This window comes from Thunnus thynnus, chromosome 20 (assembly GCF_963924715.1).
Source record: "Thunnus thynnus chromosome 20, fThuThy2.1, whole genome shotgun sequence".
Classification (NCBI taxonomy): domain Eukaryota; kingdom Metazoa; phylum Chordata; class Actinopteri; order Scombriformes; family Scombridae; genus Thunnus; species Thunnus thynnus.
In genome coordinates, this window is record NC_089536.1 from 5,545,674 (window position 1) to 5,569,953 (window position 24,280).

At 42.5% G+C, this 24,280-nt stretch overlaps 2 protein-coding genes and 1 long non-coding RNA gene across 9 annotated transcripts in view; 2 read left to right on the forward strand and 1 right to left on the reverse strand.

The window, feature by feature from the left end:
- fbrs (fibrosin) lies at positions 1-21,419 on the forward strand. 4 transcript variants are annotated; one of them, XM_067576920.1, is made up of 18 exons: positions 1-1,800; positions 6,288-6,464; positions 7,073-7,099; positions 7,185-7,214; positions 7,487-7,535; positions 8,518-8,872; positions 8,982-9,217; positions 10,529-10,824; positions 10,952-10,996; positions 11,215-11,313; positions 12,036-12,104; positions 12,318-12,356; positions 12,840-12,911; positions 13,030-13,183; positions 13,547-13,627; positions 13,915-13,998; positions 16,708-16,924; positions 18,366-21,419. In XM_067576920.1, exons 1-18 carry the CDS (start codon positions 1,498-1,500, stop codon positions 19,957-19,959), a joined length of 3,927 nt encoding a protein of 1,308 aa, XP_067433021.1. In that variant the 5' UTR covers positions 1-1,497; the 3' UTR covers positions 19,960-21,419. The 4 variants fall into 4 exon arrangements, with proteins under 4 accessions (XP_067433021.1, XP_067433022.1, XP_067433023.1 ...); XM_067576919.1 differs by having other exon boundaries at positions 2-1,800; positions 12,021-12,104; XM_067576921.1 differs by lacking the exon at positions 12,318-12,356 and having other exon boundaries at positions 12,021-12,104.
- On the reverse strand, positions 16,750-24,137 carry LOC137172478 (uncharacterized). 2 transcript variants are annotated; one of them, XR_010924989.1, is made up of 3 exons: positions 24,050-24,137; positions 17,008-17,084; positions 16,750-16,836 (listed from the first exon to the last, which is right to left on the reverse strand). It is a non-coding gene; the product is annotated as an uncharacterized lncRNA (long non-coding RNA). The 2 variants fall into 2 exon arrangements; XR_010924988.1 differs by lacking the exon at positions 24,050-24,137 and adding an exon at positions 22,157-22,244.
- The window catches only part of srcap (Snf2-related CREBBP activator protein), a 34,877-nt gene continuing 33,047 nt past the window's right edge, over positions 22,451-24,280 (forward strand). For all 3 annotated transcript variants that reach the window (XM_067576916.1, XM_067576918.1, XM_067576917.1), the window contains exons 1-2: positions 22,451-22,503; positions 24,073-24,150. The gene's annotated coding sequence lies outside the window, so the exon portion shown is untranslated. The remainder of the gene's footprint in view (positions 22,504-24,072; positions 24,151-24,280) is intronic.

A 24,280-nucleotide genomic window follows, 5' to 3' on the forward strand; every position in this document is an offset into this window, starting at 1 on the left:
TGATGACTGAGGAAGAAGACTGTCGCACACAATGCACTGCACGGCTGACAAGGGTTGTGTCTCCCAGCGTTTCACGATAAATTTACAATTGAGTGGAAACTTGTGAAAGGGCAGCAGCGGAGCCGCTCGGGTGTTTTTCCTCTGTGTGTTTATCTGCACACTGGATTTAGCGAGATACAGAAATCAATTGAGCGGAAACGTCGGCGAGAGAGGTCCAACTTCTCCTCCCCAAACATTGGATTACACAGCGGAGGCTGCATGAAGGAGCTGCCCGGCCCGGCGGGGGCTCGGCCGACACCCTCGTTTATGGAAATCGACACCGAGGCTTTAATATTCGGGCCTTGATTTTTTTCTTTATGACGGAGGAGCAACGAAAGAGGAATTGTGTGTGGAGAAGCGATATATCGTTACTCTGCGGGCGATTTGTTGCTTAAAAGCGTCCGTTTTTACCCCGTTTTACTACAAAATTGATCGGCTAACAGCTGCCAGCTAGCCCGGAGAGCTAACGTTACGTCTTTCTTTTGATGTGATGCGAATCCAGCCGTTACTCTCGGCCATCAACGTTTCGGCAGCAGAAAATATAATCTCATGGCTGCGGATTATTAAATAGGTTAGCTACTTGGTGTATTGTCCGGCTTGTCAGTGTTTCCAGACACCTTTTGAAGAATATATGTTTATTCTTCGGTTGCTGGCTAAATATATTGTGATGTATTGAGTTAGCCGTGTTCATGCTATCCCCCCCAAAAAAGCTAATTAACCTAACGTTAGCTGGCTGTAGCATTAACTACTTTAATTTAGACACGTTTTACTGATCAGATTTGAAGTAATTTAAGTTAACGATAACGTTTAAAGTCAACACGGAGTCATGTCACGGCAGCCGGTGTGTTAACGTCGGGATATGTAGGTTATTGGCCTTGCTAAGTAGCTAACCGGATCATTTTGCTAACAGGCAAATAAATTTGTCAGCGTGTGCAGAAATTTTGGAAATTCAACAGTTATATTGAGCAATGCCAACATTGGCGTAGTTTTGATTTTGAAATCGACATAGTGGCAGATTCGTCTGGCTTTGTCTGCAACAAAAGAAGACTTGTCTTTTTTTGTTTACATGCGTATAACTTATTTGGTTGTAGGTTGAATTTCTTGCTGGCTAGCTGCTGTTAGCCGTCTACCAGACACAAACAGCAGCCATGTCCTGACATTTGTGAACGCCGCGGATGTTTTAAAAATTTCCCCCCATGTGGAGCTAAGTTTACGTTCAGATTCAGTGAGATGACACTCAAATTTCGCCGAAAGAACGGCACTGATGCCAAAAGACTGTTGTCAAAGGACGGTAAATAATAGCCACTGGTTCCGTTAACGCCATTTTAACCGGGGCTCTTCTGCTAGGGCCTGTGTGGTGGTGTTTCTTTTGCGGTTCAGTGCTTTTCCGCCGGACCGGGACTTGAGTTAAGTGCCTTTTGGTGTCACTGGAGTTACAGAAGGGGGTGCCGTTTGATCATGGAGGGCCCGAGCCGAAGCACTGGATTCAGGCAGAGCCGACGGTCCCGTTCACAGCGCGACAGGGAGCGGCGGAGGAGGCGAGTGGACCTGGCCGAGCAGCGGGCCACATCACTGTCCTCAGGCTCCGAGCGGGAGGCTTGTGGGACCAACAGTGTCCTGGGTCCCGGAGGGAGAGAGTGCCGACCCGGGTTCGGGAGACACAGGCCTCCGCGCCGGAGGAAGAGAGAGTCGGTGTCCTGCGAGGAAGACATCATTGATGGCTTCGCTATTGCGAGCTTTATCAGCCTGGAGGCATTGGAGGTAAACGTCAAGATTTCAGGTTTTCACTTCCAGGCATCAGCTGTCACTCTTCAAACAGCGTTTATTTCCACTGAAATACAAACAAAGTGATGGACAGCAGTGGAAGAAGTACTCAGATCTTTTACTGAAGTAAAAGTACAAATACAGCAATATAAAAATATTTCAATGCAAGTAAAACTCCTGCATTACTACAGTAAAAGTACATAAGTACTATGAGCTTGATGTAGTTAAAGTATTGCAGTAAAAGTAGTGGTTTGGTCCCTCTGACTGATATATTATTATATATGACATCATTAGATTATTAATACTGAAGCATCAGTGTTAGAGCAGCATGTTACTGTTGTAGCTGCTGGAGGTGGAGCTAGTTTCAACTACTTTATATACAGTTAGCTAGTTTAGTCCATTGGTTCCCAACCTAGGGGTCAGGCCCCTCCAAAGGGTCAGCAGATAAATCTGAGGGGTTGTGAGATGATTAATGGGAGAGGAAAGAAGAAAAAACAAAGTTCTGATACACAAATCTGTTTCCAGTTTTTGAACTTTTTCTCTAATCTTTTATTTTTGGTGAAATATTGGATCATTTGAACATTTAGTGAAATGAAAGCATGTGAGAAGTTTAGAGGGAAAAATCACTATTTGGTGGAGCTGTTAACAACTCATAGACATGTGAAATGTGACCCCGACTACACACTGCTTTTTGTAGGACATCAAAAGCCAAAAAGGTTGTAAACCACTGGTTTCATCTTTAACAATGTGTTGTATTTTAAAAGCTTGTTATATTATCCATTGTGTCAAATCTTCATCTGAAAAGTAGCTGTCAAATAAATATGGTGGAGTAGAAAGTACAATATGTCAATATGAAAGTAGTGGTAGCGGAAGTATAAAGAAGCATCAAATAGAAGCAATCAAGTAAAGTACAAGTACCTCAAAATTGTACTTAAGTATGGTACTTGAGTAAATTAACCTAGTTACTCTCCACCACTGGTGATGGATGACTCCTCTGTTGCAGGCAACTGGCACAATCGTTTCCCCTAATTAATTGATTGGCATGTGCAGAGCAGCAGATGACTATTTTTAAATCGTTGTCCATAATGTCAAATCAAGCCTTCCTCCCTCAAGCCAAAGGTGTGAAAAGGCTGCAGATTGAACTCCTCAACTCTTAACACCATTCCTTGCTTGGAAAAAGCAATCCACTGTCAGGCCAACCCGAAAACCCCAAGGCATCCCTCTGATGGTTTCTGGAGAGGCCTTAGTTATTCATGTTCTAATTCTGTGAGGTGTCGATGAGCTGCCAAGTGGCTTTTCAGAAAAAAAAACTAATCCACATGAGTATAATTGTGTGTTACTCAACAACAGAGATGGTGTTGTTAAAATACTTAGGCCAGGGCTCTTCACCTAATACTTTTCATTCCTAACTGGCTCAGGTCAGCTGTCTATCTGTCAGACGGGACAGGGAAGTAAAGTGGTATGTGGAGTCCTAAATTAGCATGTATATTAGTTAATCTGCCTTCAGGACAGTTTAATTAGGTTTTCATATATCTTATCTGATGGTATCTGCTTTTGACCTTTGTGTCAGGACAGAACAAATTATAAATCAACAGGTTATGTTGTAAACCTGTTTATTTACTAGAGGTGTGACGGTACACAAAACTCACGGTTTGGTATGTTCCTCTGTTTTGGGGTCACAGTTTGGTACGTTTTCAGTACAGCAGGAAAAAAAGAAAGGCAGAAAATAATATTTCGGTTCTTTTATTTTAAAAAATATAAACATCCAACAATGGCTCATTGGTCGTAACTATTACTGAAACGGTTTAGTTGTGCTGCAGAGTAAAAGGAAAACAAGCCTTCAGTTCATGGCAGGAAGTCAGGACACCCGCTGACAGCTGTTTTATGCTTATATATGGTCGCTCAGAACTGGTTATTACGACGTGTTGTCTGACCACGTCAGAAATAAAACGTGTTTATAGTTGTTCCGAACGGCTTCGCTCAAAGGTGGAGTGAAAAGCTGACCGTCACAGAGAGGGAAGGGGGACGGAGAGACGCGTTATTGTTTTAATACGGGGACAACGGCACATATTTTAATAATAATAATGGCAGCAATACTTCATGAGCACGGGTAACCAGGGTAACCTGGCTAAGCCGGCGAGCATACATCCATGAGCATGCTACCTGTACGCTACAGCTAAGCGGTGCACGTTCTGGGTGGAACTTAACCGCTAGAATTATTATTCCGCATGTCGGAGTGAGAGGATTATTGAACATTTTGACAGTAATTGTCTCGATGAAGGAGCATACCGCACTGAGGAAAGTCATGTACCGATCAGTTAGGGAGGAATACACAAACCGTTACACCCCTATTATTTACACACACCTCCACTTTTTTAATGGGTAACTCGATGTTAACAGTCAAATGAACCAGTGAATGTTAAGAATGATGGTTTGTTACTATATGAAACCGCTAAGAGAAAAAGGTAAACATACCATCGAAAAAATTCCACCAGTATTTACTGGTGGAATGTGGCAATTTCCCTTTTGAATTTCTAATTTCCTGCCTGAATTTATTAACTTTACATCAGCCTGCAGTTATTCTGTAAAAAAAATAATTTATTTGAAAAACTAACCGTTCCACCATTTGGACAAAAGATTTGTAGCAACCTGGGTTTGAGTTGATTTATCTACTAAACAACCAAATCTGTCTATTAAACAGAATAATAAAATGGCTGACAGTTTAAGCTTACGTCTTTTATTTTTTTATGCATCTAATAACTGAAATTAAGCTGTGTAATATATCCAACATCTTTTAGATTGCATATGTATTTTGAATGAATGTAATGTGATCACCCTTTACATTTCACTTAATACAAACGAGTCTATTTTCCTCCTCATTGTTCTCCTCAACTCTCCTGAGGTTTGAACCACTTTGTTCCCAAACTGGCTGTTCACTGGAGCTGCATACAAAGATTATTTTCACCATCAATTAGTTTGCGGATTATTATTTTCTGGATTGATTGTTTGGTTTCCTGTAGCCTAAGGTGATGTCATCAGATGTCTTGATAACCCAACAACAGTCAGTTTACTGTAATGGAAGACGAGGAGAAGCAGCAGGTGTTCACGTTTGAGAAGCTGAAATCATAAAATATTTGGCACTTTTGCTTGAAAATGTGACTTAAAGGATCACTTAGTCTATCAGCAGAAACATACCTGCAAACTATTTAGATAATCAATTAAACATTTAAGTCATTTTTAAAGGAAAAAATCCAAACATTTCCCAGTTCCAGGTCGTCATTCGTGAGGATTTGCTGCTTTTTTTACTCTTATATGATAGTAAACTGAATATCTTTGGATTCTCGATTGATGTCTGAACAACAGCGATTTATAAACCAAATGATTAATAGAGAAAATAATCGTTAGTTGCAGCTCGAAGTAGTTATCAAAATAATTTGCAGATTCATCACCAAGTCAGTGGTTCCCAACATTTTTAGCTTGTGACTACAGCTGCAACAAATAGTTGATTGATCGCCAACTATTTTGATTACTGATTAATGGTTTTGAGTCATTTTTTTGAGAAGAAGATTTCCAAATTCTCTTATCCTGGCCTCCCAAATGTGAACATTTAATCCTCTATGACAGTAAACTGAATATCTTTGGCTTGTGGACTGTCGGTCGGGACAAAACGAGACATTTGAGGATGTTGAAACAGTGATAAACATTTTTCACCATTTTATAGACCAAACAACTAATCGATTAATCGAGAGAATAACCAACAGATAATCAATAATGAAAAGAATCGTTATTTGCAGCCCTACTTGTGACCTTTTTATAGCTAAGCCGTCCCTGTGTGAGACCCATCGTCACAGGTTAAACATAACTATGAGCACATTGACTAAAGACAGATTTTCCCCTCTCAAATTATTATACTTTAATATTTATTTGTGACCTGGAGAAGTAAAACAAACAAACAAACGTCAGAAATCTACTTATTTCCTCTCTTGTTAATCATCTCATAACCCCTCAGATTATAGTTTTAAGCCCTTGGGGCGGATAAGTGGGGAAGAGGAAGTATTGCTCTCTTAATCCAACTGTCCTGTAGTAAATACAACTTCTGTGGATTTTTTTGTTCTTGACACTGTGTCAGAGAGATGTTGATTCAACTCAACTGGCTTTAAGCTGTTCTTCATTTTTTTTTTCTTGCTTATCTATATATGTGTAAACAGGGTGGACACAATATTAGAAACGTGTTTAAAAGGCGGTCCAAGACAACACAAAATACATGCTGTATAATTGAGCTGATGCAACAGTCTCATGCAGGCTGTTGTATTGCATCACATCATTCTAGTGTTTCCTATATTTGTAATCACTCGTAGAAGCTATACAGAAATCCAGTCTGTCAGAACGTTAATCAGCATGCAGCTTGTGGTTGATTCATGCTTATTGATGGACATGTAAACACTGATCTATCCCCCCGCCCCCACCCCCACCTTTCTTATCAGATGGACTGCTCTCTGAAGCCCAGTCAGCGCACTGACATGCTGGGAAGGAGGAACAAGGGGAAGAGAGGACCGGAGGAGAATGGCGGAGGGCCTCTCTCGGAGCCGGAGGAAGGAGCTCCACACAGCTACTCCAGCAGCTGTTGGAACAAGAGTAGAAACAAGAGGAGAAAGATAGAGGTGAACCGATGATTTATCACTCCCGTCACGGCAACTTTAATCTTTTGGTTTGATCCACCATCATCTTGTCACGCTAGATGTTTAGCTTATTCCCGATCAAACAGTCACACTGTATGTTTACATTGCTGCGGTGCTGCCATTGAAAATGACCTGGTGAAACTGGTTTACACTCACGCTATCACATGAATTCATCTATCAGTCAAGGGTGTTTTTCTTAATGAGGCAGCGCAGGGTGATTCGTTACAACCAGGAAGTATGGTGTTATGTAAACATATGTCACCTTTCTAAAGTTTAATCGCTGTTTTATTGTTTCTATTGTTTTATTAGGATCCCCATTAACTGCCAATTTAATGACCACTGGCGTCCTCGCAAGATTATTACATCAGAACACAAATACAGAGTGTTATTGATAATCAATTAAAATAAGAAAAGACGTTATTAACAATAATGATTAACTAATAGAAAGCATGAGAAAGACTTAGCACAACGTTAAATTTACGGTTTACCTATTCATGAAGATGTAAATGATAAAAATGTTTCCATTTATCCTTATTTACAGCCACTAAAAACTACTGGAGCTAATATTATGTGTTCTTTTTTTGTTCTAGGGACACCCTTTGGAGACTGGATACATCGTAAGTTTCTTTTCTAATATTGTAGTGAAACAGTTGAATATTCTAATAGATTCTAATCTGAATGCTTTTCTCTGTCTTCTTTCAGTGTGACACTGAGAGTGATACAGGAGACAAGGTGCGTACCGCTCAGCTGCTGTGGTATTATCAATATTAATTGCAGGCTTTTCTTATTAGGTAATGAATGCGTGACACATAGCACAGTCTGAACTGCTTGTCTTTTTTTTTTTTTGATGAAACTTTGTTGCCACTACTTGGTGAAAAGACATCAGACAGTATTCCTGAATACTAAAGCTCTGCAATATGTTGAGATTCATGTGGTATAAGAAATTGGTAGTTAATATGTTGGCGTCATATCCAATGAAATCTTTGTTTTGTATCCGACTTTAGGCCTCCGACAATGACATGGATCCAGTGTTCACAGTCAGCACAAGGAAAGGTATGAGACTGCAGTCCGCATTCATGAAACGACCCTCACAAGGCTATATTTAGATCCTGACAGAAAATTAGTCAAGTAGACGGGGGATTGTTTTCATTCTTGTATTGTTCAAAAGGACACTGTCTGGCTGTGATTTGAATAAATTATCTGAAAATGTTAAAATGATCAGAAAATACAGCAAACACAATGATGTGATATGATGTGGAAAGGGATGTTTTTTTGGTATTCTAGAGGTTGGATTTAGTTTGCAATGACTAAATCTGGTCGGGTCATCATAAGGCCAGTTGTTTACTAGTAATCAAGACCAAAAGCTGTGAGTTAGGTTGTGGTGCATCATCATCATCATCCTCCCAAGAAACTGTTTAATTGTTTATTTCTTTCTTTATTATTCTTTTTCTATTATTTACATTTAGCTTGGGCGTCATTATCCTTGGGTCTATTTTGGACCAGCTCTGACTGTCTTAGGTTCCTTTCAGATTTTGATATTTTAATATAATATTTTGGGTATTTTCACCTTAATTGAACAGTGGACAGTATAGAGACGAATAGAAATGCTGGGAAGACAGAAAGCAGTTTGACAAGAAGCAGGGGCCCATTTCATGAAAGCGACTTGCAAGCACTGCTTACATGCAAGATCGCAAACGGCGCCACCGTCTCATTTCATAAATGACTGTCACTCTCAAGTCTCACATGGTGTTTAGTTACATGTGTTAAAATTCAGAGGAAATGATCTTATGTTGTAAGTTGCAGCTTGCATGTTGCAGATTTGGTGAAATGTGCTCCAGGGACGTTTCATGTAGTATGAACCTTAACCATTCAACTATCAGGGCATCATATTTGGTCTCCTTTATATTAAATTCATTTAGATCCAATTTTTTGCACTTGTAACCTTCCATGTTTTTGGTTTGAGGTCCTTCTCATGTTTCTCTTCGTTTATGATGTACAGGAGAGGCAAAATGCTGACTTCTATTCTTTTCTTTAGTTGTGGAGCCGGCCCCCTCAAACATGGGCACATCCATGGGCAAAAGCTGCCCGACTCTGCCGGCCCGGAGCGGCGTCTCCCGGTTGATGGTGACCCCGAGAGTATCCGGCCTAGAGCGAAGTCAGGAGAAAAACCTGGAGCCGCATTTCCCAGAGCCTGTTTCTTCTTCTACCTCTTCTGCCCCCTTCTCTTGCCTGCCTTCCCACTCCCCGGGCGCAGCCTCGGGCACGGTCCCCCGGCCCAGCCCCATGAACGGTAACGGCGGCCGCCACAACAGCAGCCCGCCGCTCTCCAAACCCAAGCCCTTCCTCACTTTGCCTGGACGATCTCACTCCATCTACAACATCAACAACAGGTCTGTTACCAAAGAGCGTCTTTTTACTTTTCACTATGAATCTTACCGGCTTCATTCTTTTTCCGTGAACGCTCTTGTGCTCAAACATCCTCTATTTCTATCTTCTCAGGAGCAACACCCCGGTCAAACCTCCATCATCTGCTTCATCTGTTGCGTCTTCCTCATCCTCCATGCGGCCCCCGACTCCCTCCACCAGTGTGTCTCTGCCCTACATCCGGAGCGCAGGATCCTCAGGGCCCCTTCGACCCCCATCCCGAGCCAGCTCTGGGGCCCTGTTCACGTCCTCGCCTGGCCTGCCTCCACCTCCCCCACTGCTACAAGGTCCTTCCCACTCAACAGCAGCAGGTACGGTCAACAGGAATGCTACTTTGAACTGCTGATACTAGAGGTCGACCCATAGTGGACCCCTACAGGCTGATGTAATACTGATAGTTTGGAGCAGGATAGCCCCCTAAAGTCACTATATAAACTCAATAATATTTCACTGGAAACAAGTCTACAATGTCAGTAAAATAATATTTCTGACATCTAAATACTGAAGTTTACAGAGCATGAAGAACACAGACATCAGTCACTATCAGTCTTTCCTCTTCCCTCTGCTGCTGGTGTGATTCACAGCCTGCAGGTACTGCTGGTACAGAGGAGGAGGATGGACTGGTTTGGGAGGAGAGGCTGGTTTGTCTCAGCCAGTGGTTAAGTTTGGAAGATTTTGCCAAATTTTAAGATTCATGGCAAAGATAAACAGTTACAGACAGCTTTCGTTTTAGCTTGTTCATAACAGTTTGCTGCAAAGTACGCTGTGGTTGTGTAAAACATACTGGGAGGCTGTGGATAGAGCAGGTGGAAATGCTGCTGTTCTAAATGTCAGTGCTTGTTGAACAGGTGGCTTGATAAATTACTTATTGGCTTTTTGCTCACAATGGTTTTATTGCACTTACAGTTACAGGTGTAATTGTTGTCAACTAGTGTAATCTTCCAGTTATCTTCACTTCACCTGGTTCACTGTCTCCGCCGCCGCCCCTCTGCTGCTGTACACTCCGTGTGTGTGTGTGTGTGTGTGAGGAACACAGAGAGCAGAGGAGACAGAGAAGCAGTGTGACCATAAATGACAGCGAAAAAACACTTAGGTGCTGCACCTGACTCTTTCAGTGGTGGGGAAAACCCTGATTACCTTGACTTTGTATGGAGTCGCCATGCAAAATGGTGATATACATCCACGCGTGACCGGTGGAGGCTTCGCAGCCATCGGCCACTATCGGAACAAAGTTTCTGATCGTTTTTAAAACATCCTATCGGCGCTGACGAATCGGCCAAACCGATTAATCAGTCGACCTCTAGCTGCTACAGTCTGTTGATCTATTGTAGCCGTGTGCATGAATGACTAATACTTTACCAAAATAAATCAAACCCAGACTTCCTCTGGCGGTTGTCTGGGTTTGTCAGGGCTATTGAGGAAGTTGTACACCGATGTCTGATCACATGACACACTGCAGTGAAGTGTTGTATTGCTTATAAAAAGCAGAGGCTGCATCTTTGACTGTATTGTATTTTGGAGATCTTAAAAATCAGTTCTTGTGTACAGTGATGTGAACGGTGTTTCATTTTCAATTATTCACCTCATTCAATTTATTTTCTTTCCCTTTCCTGACACTATAGACCAGGAATTACTGCGCCACAATTTGAACTCCCACTTCTTGAATGCACAAGAGCGCGAGGGCAGACGCAGCGTCCCAGGGGCTGAAAACAACGGAGGAGCTGTGGGCCGCTCCACTCCCGGCGGTCCGTCAGCATCGGGTTCCACACCGGGATCGTCAGGCCGGACGTCCCAGAACCAGCCGAGCCTCCAGCCTCTGGCCTTCCAGTTCCATCAGCACAACCACCAGCACCAACACACGCACACGCACCAACACTTCACGCCCTTCCTGCACCCCACAGCTACCGCACCGCCTCTGGTGAGATGCTCTCTGCTGTTATGCTGAACATCTGTGTCGTACTTGAAATTCCAGCGTGGCTGGAATGTGGACTAAACTCAGTCTTCTGAGATGTTTTAACCCATGCACTGCTTTTTTTGTCTTTTAGTTTGATAAGTATCCAGGCAAGATGGACGGGCTGTACCGACACCCTGTAAGTACCTTGTATGATCCTGTTGATTCATGTACATGGTGATATTTTACAGATTATCAGATTAAATGATAAAACCTGTCTGAGAATATACTTTTCAGAATTCCCTTAAACATTTGAAATGATAGCAAGGTTTAAAGTGGAAAAACAACAGTATTAATTAAATAAGCTTGCTCAGTTGTCATTTAACTGTATGTATATGTGTGTCTGTGTCCTGGTAGTTCTTCCCACCTTACCCGCCGCCCTCAGTGCCGAGTATCCAGCCTGTGATTCCTCCCACCGGGCCTTTCAGCTCCCTGCAAGGAGCCTTTCAGCCAAAGGTGAGAAGAACTCTCCTGGTGTCTCTGTATTACTTTCCCCCCGGGCGCCTGCTAGAAGTCATTTTGTCAGAGGACATCTCACATTACCCGGTGTAAGACATCACCTGTCTCGACATCGGTCAGAGTGACATTTGGATTCATTTGATTATCTGCACTGATAAAAGCTCAAAATATGAAGCATGTTTCATAACAATTAGGATGTCACGGACGATGTCACAAGGACTGGAGAGTGATTTATCAGACAGCATCAACCTCACGCAGCAGGAACTTTGTCATCATGACAAAGTCGATCTGATGTGCAGGTTCTGAAAACGTGTTTTCCTAACAAAGAGACAACTGATGTGTCATATTTAAACAAACATGACAAGCGTTTGGTAATAAAAGCAACACATTTTTTTTACATTTATGAAAATGTGTTGCTTTTCTTAAGTAAATTGACTTTCTTTGAATTTTGGACACTTGTTCAGACAAAATTTGATGACGTCACCTTGGCGCCAGGAAATTGTGATGGCATTTTCAGTTTTCTGATGGTATGATTAATCAAGAAAATTATCAGCAGATTACTCGATAATGAAAAAGAAGCATTAGTTGCAGCCTTCTGTGTGCGGAACTGACACCGCTAAAGGGACGAATGGTGCCAGATGTTTATCAGCTGTAGGCTTGTTGATCAGTAGGTTGTGGCTGATGTGTTGTGCTGTGTGTGACAGCCTCTTGTCCCTCAGGGAACGGGTCCTGATATATCCGCGCGGCTCGGGGTTGTGCCTCACCACCTGCAGCCCAAAGACCCCAGGGTAAGGACAACATGTATACTTACAACCTGTTATGAGAAAAGTTCTACAGATGTCTATTTGTTTGCATAGTAATATTCTAATGTGGAGATCCGGTTTAGGCCAGGTTGTGCTGCAACACGGGCAAAGTCAGTGCAGTAAAGAGTGCAAAACTATTCCTGAAGAAGCGTGAGATATGTTGATTAAAAGTGGTTTTACAATTCTGCTCTCTTGTAGCTAACTGATCCATTTGGGACATCGTTGAAAATCAGTAATGTAAGCAAAAACAGATGTTTTTGAATCCCTTGGCTCCTCAAAACCTTCAGCCTGTTTTACTTTCTCACTGCTTCACTCACTCTTTGCACTAATCTCACTTGTAATCTTACTGCTACTGGTCTATTCTCTGCCCTTGCACACCCAGTTAGATCATTTCAGACCCAGAAAGTACACATGTAATACTGTATGTGGTTGTTTTTCTTCTGCCCCACGGTTTTCTTGTATCGCTACTTTTGCTTTTTTCACTTACTTTATTTTTTTTTTAATTCTTTGAAATAATCCCAGACTACAGCTATGTAGCCATAGAGAGTAACCTTATCTCCAGCTGGAAAAGCCCAACCTTGTGGAGATGCTAGACAAGTCAGTTCTGAGCAACAAGAGGAACATCTGACTCTGTGTGCAAAGGCTTTAAAACTGTACATGCAAGATTCATGTCATAACAATAGTAAACCCCTGTGATTCTTTTTATTTTGTGCTCTGCAGAAACCAGGAAAATGGTGTGCTATGCATGTATATGTGGCCTGGATGATTCTAAGCCATCAGAAAAAAGTAAAGGTGCGGGTTCTTTATTTAAATCACGTGTTGTAATCTCCCTGATTGTACATATTGTAGAAATAAACCTAAAGTAGACAGAGAGAGTGTTTGACCTGTCTACACGCCGTGTCTCTTGCAGCTGATGCAGGCTGATCCTCACAAGTTGGACTTCCGTAGTGACCTGCTGGCCCGTCTTCCCGGAGCTGGTGGACTGGGCCCGCTGGGACCCATAGGAGGAGCCATGCCTCCCACTCATGACCTGACTAGACCTCCCAGTCTGTTCTCAGCTACAGGTACATGCCTGAACAATCTGGTCTATGAAGAACAGCTGACAGAATGTTGATTTATTGTTGCTTTAATAACTTCAGGAAATTGTACAATGAGTATTGTGCTACATGACAAAAAAAAGATTCAAGCTGTGAATTTTACTCAGTTTTGTTTTAGTATTTTGCTTCTGAACGTATAATTTTGACTAATTTCTTAAAACACTTCTTTTACCACTTTTCATTATCATCCTGTCCTCACATCTTTGAGGTTTGACGGCTCTTGTGGCATCGCTGTATGAGTCACGGCATGAAGTGTGCCAGATTAACTTGATGCACTTGATTTGATTACTCATAACACTTTTTGTTTTATGACTGTTTCTTCCCCCTCAGGTGCAGTCAATCCGTCCTCAGCTCCTTTCATATCTCCATCAACGCCGCACTCCTCTTTCCTGGCACCAGCTGCACACTTGGGTAAGAGCAGCTGAGAAAGGCACACCTGTTTGCCACTTGTTGCCCACAACAGATTTTATTTTTACCTCCATAACTTTACCCATTTATAGGTTAATGGAAAAAAAACTATATTTATAGTTTCCATAACATTAAATGTCACCTTTGCTACCATTGTGATACAGTTAAACTGTCATCACATGGTATTTCAGCCAGAAGCTTCAACGTAGCTTGAAGCCTGTGCAGAAATACTGTAAAACTCCATGAAGTTTTGACTCAGTTTTCCTGTTTATCTGCGTCTTTTGTTTTAGATCCGTATGGCCGATCCCCACCCTTCACCCCGCTGGGAGCCCTGGGTTCTGGTGCCTTTGGAGGACTTGGTAGCCCAACACTCGGTCAGTCTCCCAGTATCCCTACTCTTGAAACAAAAGACTTGAAGGATATGTGTGGATTTTCAGTCCTAATGCCATATGTACATTTAAAGAGTTATTAGTTGCTTTAATTGATTCTCTCTCCATACTGGCGATGAAGGGATCCTCCTCCTAACATGAGAAGTGTAAGAAACAAAATCCACTGTCCTCATCTTCAAGTTCAGCTAAAGCTAATATGAGGCTTCATCAGTCTGAAGCGATGTATTACTGATGTTTACCAGCAACTACCAGGAAGCATCTCTCAACCACAAAACAACAAGGAAATGCTGTCATGTGAAGCACACGGGGGGAATTTATAATAAACCAACTGTAACTTTGGACGACACTCACTTTATGCTTCAGCAGACACGCTCCCTCTATCTGCTGAAGCCTCATATTAGCTTCAGCTCAACTTAAAATTAATTATAGCACAGAATACTGTGGATTTTGTTTGCCATCTTATAAAGTATAGCCATGTTATCAAAGTGTCTCTTCATGGCCAGTACGGACAGGAGGAATGAATAAAGCAACCAATAAATCAACATATACATATAGAGTATGAGCGTTGCATGAAAATCCAGACTATCCTTTGAGTCTTTGTCATTATCATAGCTGCTGTAAGGAAGAGTACGCTGCTATACACCTGTGTGAACGAGTACTTGGAGTCTGTGATGATTACAACTCGTCACTTGTGTAAATATAATATTAGGAACTCGTTAAAAGTTGACGGGGCGCCTTTGATTAAAGGATAGAGCGTGTGGGTGGATAACAGTTAGTTCACCAACCCGTGTAGTGGAATATGTCATGTTTTTTAAGTTATTAAATGTTAACACATCCGTCTAAGGGGGGGCGTATCGTAAAAAAACAAATTTGCAGGTTTACTGTGATTGGAGAAACTCTCTGTAATCTGCTAATGAGAAATGATGTTGAGCTTGTCGTGGCTTGTTGAGTCGCACCTATCCTGGTTGACATTGCCAAGCAAATCTGCTCAAAACAGTGCAAAGTGCACAGGAAGCGATGCATTTCACACCACGACTGGACTGTACATGTAATAATGAGCTCTGTAGCGTCGCTCTTTGCAAGTTTTGCAGCGGCCTCGTAGACCCAAAATAAATCTGACATCCTTGTTGTAGACGTCTTGAAAGCGGAGAGGCTGACAGTAAAGAAGTCACAGATTAACATACATGACAATAACAACATACTAAACAATATCATGAAGGACAGTCCAACATCTTACATTAAAATCTTAGAATGAAGTCAAATAGACTATTAAGATAATGAATGTGGATTTAGCAGGTTATTTGTAAGTACTGGTAAAGTAAAGGGAAAATATAAATAGTCGGTATTTCTACTGTGTATTCTCATTCAGCAGGTGACCCGCTGCTGTGTTGGAGGTTATAACTGTTGGCAGTATTGCAAACAGGAACTGGGGAGGCACAGCCAAAGCTGATCCAAACTGATAAACCTTAATGGTAGCCTGTCATTTTTATGGCATAGATTTATTATCATAGCTGATTATCTTCCTCTCAAGCCATTATAATCCATAATTCATAGTGAGCGAGAAAAAGGAAATATAAAATGGATACTGTCTCGTGTTTGTTGTGACTGTGCAGTAATGCATGGTTTCATTTTAGGACATGAATCAATTTACAAAGTTTCTCTTTTCCCAAAAATAACTGTTGACATTTAAGTTTTCTCCGAAGTCTCTTATTAGCACCCGTCAAACAACACAGTGGATACTTTGTGCGGAACTGAAATCTGGTTCTGATAAAAGCATAAATGCATATTGGAGCTTCAACAGAGCCTCTTCCTCCCTTTACTACAGTGCAACTACAACCTAGGCCTGGAAAAATACTGGTACCAGTAGAATACCTGAGGTTTGGTACCAATAACCAAAACTTTGTTGATGTCGCAGATTACTGAATTATTTAGATGATGATTAAAATCAAGAATAATGTGATTGATTATTAAGAATCTGACCAAGCACTGATTTGGTTCAACCTCCACTTCTGAGCAGGAGAAACTTGTCCTGATCACTTGCTGCTTTCCTCTCCCAGCTCACAGTGTAGCTACAGCTCAGCTGTCACTCTGTCACAGACACGCTGTGATTGGCTGTGCTGGTCATTGATATACAAGTCTAAGGTTGGATGCATTCATTTGAGTAGCTGTGAAGACTGGAAGCAGTTCAAATAAAAGTAGAACGTGAAAGCGGGGATTATTCAACATTTCTTTCAAATCGGAAAAACCTCATGGTTCACTGGGAGGTTATTCCATCAATAAGTTGTCTTAGAACGACTAGTCAAAGCTGTGCTCAGAGCTAAACCACGTCAATGTAAGGGTTGTAAGAGGTTTGGTCTGTTTGTACATACCCGTCTGTTCTGACCCAGATTTCCTTTGTGCGTGCTGTGAGTCGAGCAATAAAAGCAAGTTTAGAGTTTTTAAGAAATTGACTTGTGTTACTTAAGTTAAATAAAAGCAAATTGTGGTTTTACTTTACTTTTAACTTGTAAGAACTCATGAGAATCATGTTCACTGTATTACAAGCTAACAACAAAACCTGCTGTAAAAATCTGCTTTTTACTTCCACAAGTTGGCAATAACAGTTCTGTAAAATACTTGAATTTGAACATTTTAAGGTAAAAACATTTGTTTACACAAGGTTTCTAACAATAAATGTCTTTTTTTGGTTTGCAGCGGGCTCCGTGTTTGGCCCTAAAGACTCACCAGCCAGCGTGGTCGGGGGATTGTCCACCCCTAACCATCATGACCCGTGGAATCGCCTACACGGCGGCCCGTCTGGATTCCCTACCGGCCCTGGCTGGCCTAAAGGGGCGGACAAGAGGGACGAGAGGGATCGAGGGAAGGATGGAGAGAGGAGAGACATACCCCACATCAAAGATGAAAAGGACAGGTATGACATTAAACTGCTTTTCTCCTTTGAAGGACTGTACTTTAATACTGACTTTAAGTATTAGTATTGTTAGTATTAGTTACCTATTAGTGGTTGTACTGATGCACAGACGTTACTCCAGGCAGTCCTGTAACTGCAGATCTCCCAGTGAGATGACGACCTGCCAAGCAAAAATGAGCAAAACTCAAAAAAACATTTTAATCCATAAATAGATTTAATACAACAAATGTCTCTTCTCATAATCTTTATTTTGGAGTCATTTGTTAATTGTTTAAATGAAGTGTAATACTGTGGATCGCTGCTTGTTCACGTCATCATGCTGCCACTTAATCTCATCGGCAGCACGACATGAGTTGTTAAAGGCGTACTGTGTAGGGTTTGTCAGTTGCTGTTTGTAAACACAACATTCAAAGTTGGCCCACGCTTCATCCTGTCCGCTGTGGCCTCTCTGTTGTGTGTGTGTGTGTGTGTGTGTGTGTGTGTGTGTGTGTGTGTGTGTGTGTGTGTGTGTGTGTGTGTGTGTGGCTCAGCCCCGCCTTCGGTCAAACAGACATAGACAAGAGAGCAGAGAAGAGAGATGGAGAAGCTCTGGTCAGCTGCTTGAAGCAGACGAAGGGCACGCGGTTTGCGTTTGTGGAGATGATTATGTAGCTATAATGTGAAATTTCAGCAGCAGCATTCATCATTTAGTAGCGGTGCTGCGCCGCTGTTGAAAGCATTTAGGGAAAAACACTGAGGCACATAAAAAAACACAGCGATGTAACCTGGTTGCTCCGTTTTTATAGAGTCCCGACCTCACAACCTGCATGCTGTTATTGGCTGGGGGCGACACACCCAACGCCCAAAGGTTGAAGCTCAGAAACGTCCTGAGCACACCGAAGTAATCATAAAAAAAAAAAGAAAATATAGGAAGCAGACAAGGTCTCTGTAGATAAATACACCGCCATACACTTCTACTGGGTCATAAATGATGATTTAGAGTCTATACATTGTTTTTTTTAGGAAAATCCTACACAGCATGCCTTTTAAGTAAAGTGAGATTGATAAATAGGTATTTTTTAAATTGAATTTAAATTTCTATTTTACATATATATGTCCATTTATTTAAGCCACACAATTCACTTAAGTGTTGCTAATTTTGTGTTTTAATTTTAAAATGATCCATTATTTTTGTTTTTCTTCTTCTTTTATTGTTCATAAAGTGTATACACACTGTTTTATTTTCATACCGCTCTTCAACAACTGAACATCACTGCATTTTTGTTATTTCCAGCAAAACCTCAATAAAAATGTTGGTTTAAAAAAATATAATGAGCCAATATGAACTTGATTATGTGGCTTAAATATCTTCCAACTGCTTTAATTGTGGCGTATTCTGAACTTTACAGGATGTTTTATAAAACATAATTTTGATCATTGTTGTGCACGTTGTGTTTTGCAGAGATAATATGCTGTATGGCCGACAACCTGTGAGAATGTCTCCAGTTGCTCCTTCCTTCAAGCCTCGCAGTAGCACGCCAGTCTCCCACATTAATGGCCACAGCAGTGCCCTGGGGGGCAGCAGCGGGCCTATTGAGGACCTGACACGCAGCCTAAATAGAGACAGAGACCGCGAGCGGGACAGAGATGGGGACAAGAGGCCGCTGCCGACAGTGTCTTCAAGGGGGCCTCCTCTTGGCCCTTCGTCTTTAGTAGCAGACAGGGACAGACCACGGTCTTCCTCATCCTCCGTGCTCACTACTCCCCCACCCTCCAACCGCTCAGCCCCATCTCCTTTGGACCTTTACCCCCGCCCACTGGCCCCGACAGCACATAGCCTCCACAATGAACCCTCACACTCCCAAAGAGACAGCAACCTCCCTATTTCCTCCGCAGCTTCTGCCTCTGTCACTTCTTTGTCTCAGGCCAAGAAGTCTGATCGGACCACACCTGTCTCCAAACCTCCCCTGCTTCTCCCGCCAGTTAAAGTCAAAGAGGAGCGAAAAGAGGAGCCGGAGCATATCCCCATCACCCTGCCTCCCCCAGCACCCAACCACAGCTTTGAGCGCCCTAACAGCCATCCACATCACCACAGATCTGGTACCCCTTCATCTTCCTCTCTATCACTGACTCCTACTCCTGGTGTTCCCCTCCCACCGCCCACTCCAAATCCTTCTTCCCACCAACACCTTGCCATGCTAGACCGCTCAAGGGCCATTGAAGCGTATCTGGGGGGCACGGCAGGTGCTGGAGGGTTGGTAGTGGGTCCAGGTGGAGAACGTTTCGCCCATGGTCCACAACAAGGACCATCACAGGGTCCACACAGCTTCACTTGGGACCCCTGGAGGGAGCTGGCAGCTCAGCAGCAACATCAGCATCGTAGGGAGGCTTTGGCACTTCGGTCAGACCCTCACTTTGCCCTGCGTTCCGATCCACATCTGGCCCGGCTGCTCCAGCATCAACGCCTTCTGGAAGCAGAGAGGGCTGCGGCTGTAGCGGCTGCAGCTGCAGCAGCCAACCCTCACCACCCTTCCACGTCTACCTCTTCTGCCTCCAACTCTGTCCGCCAGGAGTTCGGCCTGATGGCCCATCACTTTGACCGCCCTCCTCAGCTCGGACCTCCAGGAGGAGGGCTGATGGACGAGGAGCAGCGTGCCCAGATCCTGAGGGAAGACTTTGAGCGGGCTCGCTACTTCGGGCACCCACACCTTCCTCCTGGCTCTCACCTCTCAAGCCCCTCTCATGCTGCTACTGCTGCTCACCTGGAGCAGCTCCACCCTGGCCTTCTCTCACACCAACTACCCCCAGGAGCAGCCGGGCATCAGCATCACGCAGGTCTCTACTCTCGTCTAGGCCCACTACACCCACACAGTGTGCCCAATGGCATCCTGGCAAAGACCCCTGCAGGCTTGGTGGGAGCTCTGGCAGTGGGGGCACCGCCTCCACTCATTCCGTCCATCACCAGCCGGTCGTCCACACCTCCCCGCGGTTCTAGACTTGCAGGGCCAGGTGAGCTGGCACTGTACAGCGCCCACAAAGATGGAGAGTCCAGATAGTATAGGGACAACACTGGAGGAGATTAAGGGAAATGTCAGGATCACTGTGCTGCTCTCAACCTGCCCCCTTTTCCTCTTGCAAACTACTAAACCCTGCCCTGTGAGTTACACAACCAAACCAGTCCCAGTACCCCCAACAAAGGGTAACCACGACTGGGTGGAGATGATGGTAGGGAGGGAAATGCAAGACTCGTCAGTGTGACTTGGAATATGCCCAATGGTTCTATCAGTGCAATTTAAAGGTACATGGTTTCTGTGCATCTTGGTGTATTTTTATTTTCTATCGGCTGTCGGTTATTACAGTACTCAATTTTGAACGCTGTAAGAAGAGGCAGAGGACAGCTTTTTTCATTTGTCAGGTGAATTATGATCCATGCTTATAAGCGAGCCTTTTCCAGGTGGATTGGAAATGACTTCCAGAGGGATGCACACTTTTGAAAACGTGTCAAGGGTTCATCCTCAGCTCGGTTAACTCGTGGGATATTATAAAGGCCTCCTCTACATAAATCAACCCCGGTGTAGGTATTGTGGATGAGGGTTTCTAGAAATACAGTGGTAAAGTGGTGCTTTCTGTTCTGTTTTTGTGTCTTTATGTCATTGTGAAAAGACAGATTACTGATGAGACCATTTAAATGAGGATCAGTAAGCATCGTACCTCAGTTTCCTGCTTTACCCAAAAATCTAACCCCCAAGCCCTCAGCTTCACTGATAATGAGATTCAACCTTTTTTGGCTTGTTTTTTTTTTTGTTTTTCAAAGGATGAATGGTGAAATGAACTGTGCTACACTGTGTGAGTGAACACAGTATTTTAGAGCTTCCTGTAACTGTTTCCCAGTCTCCTCTTGACTATATGAGCAGGACCAGATTATAGTAGTCTAGAGAAATTGCCTTTGTAATTATTATTCTTAACATTAATTATCTTCTATAATAATAAATATATTCACTGTTATGTTATTTGTCATTGTTTCGGGTATCAACCAGTACTCTCTCCCCAGGTAGTAATATGTTTCAAATCATGCAAAAGACAAAGCAAAAGGCTTGCTTCACAGAAAACTTTTTAACGCTTGTGAACATTAAGCCGTATCCATTGCAACCTCTGGCCTCTTCAAGGATCTCATCGGTGACTTTATAATGCGGAGAGAGAGAGAGAGAGAGAGAGAGAGAGGTTTGCTTGTGTGTCCTTGGTTGTGTGTTACTATGGGACTATGGGAGCCTTGTACATTGAACTGTCAAGTTGTTTCATCAACAAAAATAAGTTATATACATGGATAAGTGGGACATCTGCTGAAGAACTGAAAAAAAAAAAACATATAAGGACTTGTGTCAAAAGACAACTAGACAGTGGATATACTGAGAGGGGAAAGACTGGGTCGATTATTTTAATATGACCATTTTATACCTTTCAAACCCCTCCCCTAGAGACCACAAAGATTAATAATTATTAAATGAATTGTTGTTTACTCTGTTGTGTGGGTCTTTTGTTCTGAATCTTTAAATATTAAGGCTGTAAAAAAGCAATTATTTTTATTAGTGGCAATCTGTGAATTATTTTCTCAATGAATCCATGAATTGTTTGGTCTGAAAATAGTGAAAAATAATCTCTCAGTGCTCAAGTTGACATATTTAAATGGCTTGTTTTGTCTAACCAACAGTCCAAAGATATTAAAACTAAGATATCTAACACATATTTACATTTTTAGAAGCCATAAACCAGTGAATTGGTGGCATTTTTCCCTACATTATCTGTTAGTTGACTAATTGTTTAAGCTCTATAATTAATAAATGATATTTTATATTCAGCTGAACTACATCTTCACACACAATGTCACAAAATCTGAAAAACATGTCATATTAATAATCCTACATTTAAAGGGAAACAGCAGGAAAGTACTCTACTTATTTACCCCAGGCTTTATTGGCAAATAAAGAGGACTTGTATATGTATGTAATCAAGCCTCTAAGCCTCCGTTCCTGTTTTTCCAAAAGAAATTTTAAAAAGTTATCGTAACCTGTTGCTTCATCAATTTATCACTTAACAAAAACTAATTTTGCTGTGAACTATCACAGCCATTTTAATGTAATTCTCGCAGTGCTTATTAAGGTATATAAACAAAGAAACGCATTACACTGCAATATTTCAGAAAGCCGTCTTCTGATAACGAACCGAAATAGTACAAATTAATAGTTCTAAACTCACCTGCACCGGTAAATAACGGTTAAACCTGTAAATCAAATATCAAAAAAATTTGAAGTGGCGCGCTTGACGTGATCTCGCGAGACTACCGTGTGTTCTGTACTTTGTCAGCAGCAGCGGTCCTCCACCATTTCGCTGCGTAAAGTCTCCTCCCCGCGACCGCTACATTCTGCGCCGAAACCCAGTCTCTCCCGGTCCGTATTTTAACTTCTTCCCACAGACCGAGTGGTACCTCGTTGGGTACCGGGAGACAGTTTGGATTACTGGCTTTACGGATTGAGTGCGATTTTACACGGATGACGACTCCTTCAGCGAGAATTTAGTAAAAGAAAATCGGTCGGAAATTTCAGGTAGGTGGGAACTTAAGATGGCGGCCTTGAGAGGGAGGAGGAGGAGGGGGGGCACAAGGAGGAAGTAATGGGGCACTTGAGGGGGGGCTCAGACTAACGTAAAGGACTCAATCAGACTGCATTTCGCTTGGATTTGTACTTTGAGCGGATTGTGTCGATAGTTGTTATCATCACAGTGAACCACGAGTGGACACCGAAATATAAAGCCGCAACATAAAACAGATCCCAAAATTGCACTGCGGTTAACGAACTAACTGACAGTTAAAGCCATTATTTTCCCTGCTGTCGCTGCGAAAGAGCCTGCCGTGGGACAGAGCGGGTCCCCCCTAAATCCCCCGTTTGATCATTGCAAAATTTATATGGAACTTTATAACAATATTTTTTTGCTCGTTTTATATATACATATGGGTAAAAAGTAACGTGTGTTATTACTTAAAAAGGAATAATTTTAACTGATTTTATTTTCGGAGAAAGATATTTGACCCCACGCCATGACGTCACGAGTGATTGTCCCCCTCTGTGGTTCGTGCAGAAGCGGGTTTTAATGCGACTTTTCGGGGTGTTTTTTTTTTTGTCTCACTGCGAAGCAACTTATCAATTGTGTCCGGCATAAACGGGCTTGTTTGAAGCTTTACAGTATTACATAACTGCGGGTGGGATGAGGCGCCTGCGCGTCCAATGAACGCACCCTACTAACTAACTCCTGTAGCTGGCTAGTTAGCAGCAGAGTGCCACCCAAGCAGTGTTGTTGTAGAAGCTAACGCCAAGCTAACCAAACCGGCAACGATAAGGCGTTTACCACTCCATTAATTCAGTCTTTTTTCACTATATTTATACCAAGAACACCACTCCGAGCTCGTGGTATCACTGCCACGCTCACATACAAAAGAAAAGTCGATACGTGTGTAAGCTTTTCATCTCATCTACGTAGCCAAATGCACATATAACCACTATATAAAGATGTAGTTTCTCTATATAGATTATTATGTGGCTACAACTCGTCATAATGTACAACATTTACATTCAAGAGAGGATAAAATGAATGACTGGAGGCCCGCGCGCTCGGTCACCGGCTTTTAGCTTGAGAGCGCGTGCTGCAGGATCCCCCAGCACCTTCCTGTGGGCGACTGCAGCAAAATGCAACTTGGAGCTAGAAAACGCTTCATGGAGCATTGTTTTCTTTAAAAAAAATAAAAAAAATACTGCTGCAAGAGACCCACTCAAACAGCCAAATCTACCAGCTACAGTCCAAGCAGTAGTCGGCTAGTCGAGCTATCTGGATGCTGCTGCTTCTGCTGCTCTCGTGACGTGATGTTACTCATCGTCCCACACATTGTAATATTTTTGTTTACTAACTAGATATCTAATGAAACATATTCTTGCTTTAGCTTCTTTATTGCACCCTCTCCCCTCCCCCCTACACACACATACACAGACATAACTTATCATTTTACTATCCTCATATAGTTGTGCAGAGTTTTTTTTTCTCCACTGGTCAAGTGGAGAGATATTGATATCTTTTGATTTCATGAATAAAGTAACCAACCGTTTCTGTTTTCCCTTCTTCAGAATATGTGGAGGGGACCCTAAATTTCAGCATCCTGGAAGTAGAAAGCACAGAAGATCTGTGTCTCACACCACAGACAGGTGAGAAGTTGTGGCTTTGCACATGTGCACGCTCAATTCTGAATGTAACATTATGCTCAACGTTTGAGGATCTGCTTATGGACTTTCTTTTGGTCACAGGCTTCAAGTTTTTCTACAAAAAAATCATATT

What these genes read in the sequence shown, in the direction of transcription:
- fbrs (XM_067576919.1), top strand. Translation starts at nt 1,498, where the DNA reads ATGGAGGGCCCGAGCCGAAGCACTGGATTCAGGCAGAGCCGACGGTCC. An exon ending in AGAGTGATACAGGAGACAAG is followed by an intron (nt 7,215 to 7,486) that starts GTGCGTACCGCT and finishes ATCCGACTTTAG; the next exon opens with GCCTCCGACAATGACATGGA. An exon ending in GCCATCAGAAAAAAGTAAAG is followed by an intron (nt 12,912 to 13,029) that starts GTGCGGGTTCTT and finishes TGTCTCTTGCAG; the next exon opens with CTGATGCAGGCTGATCCTCA.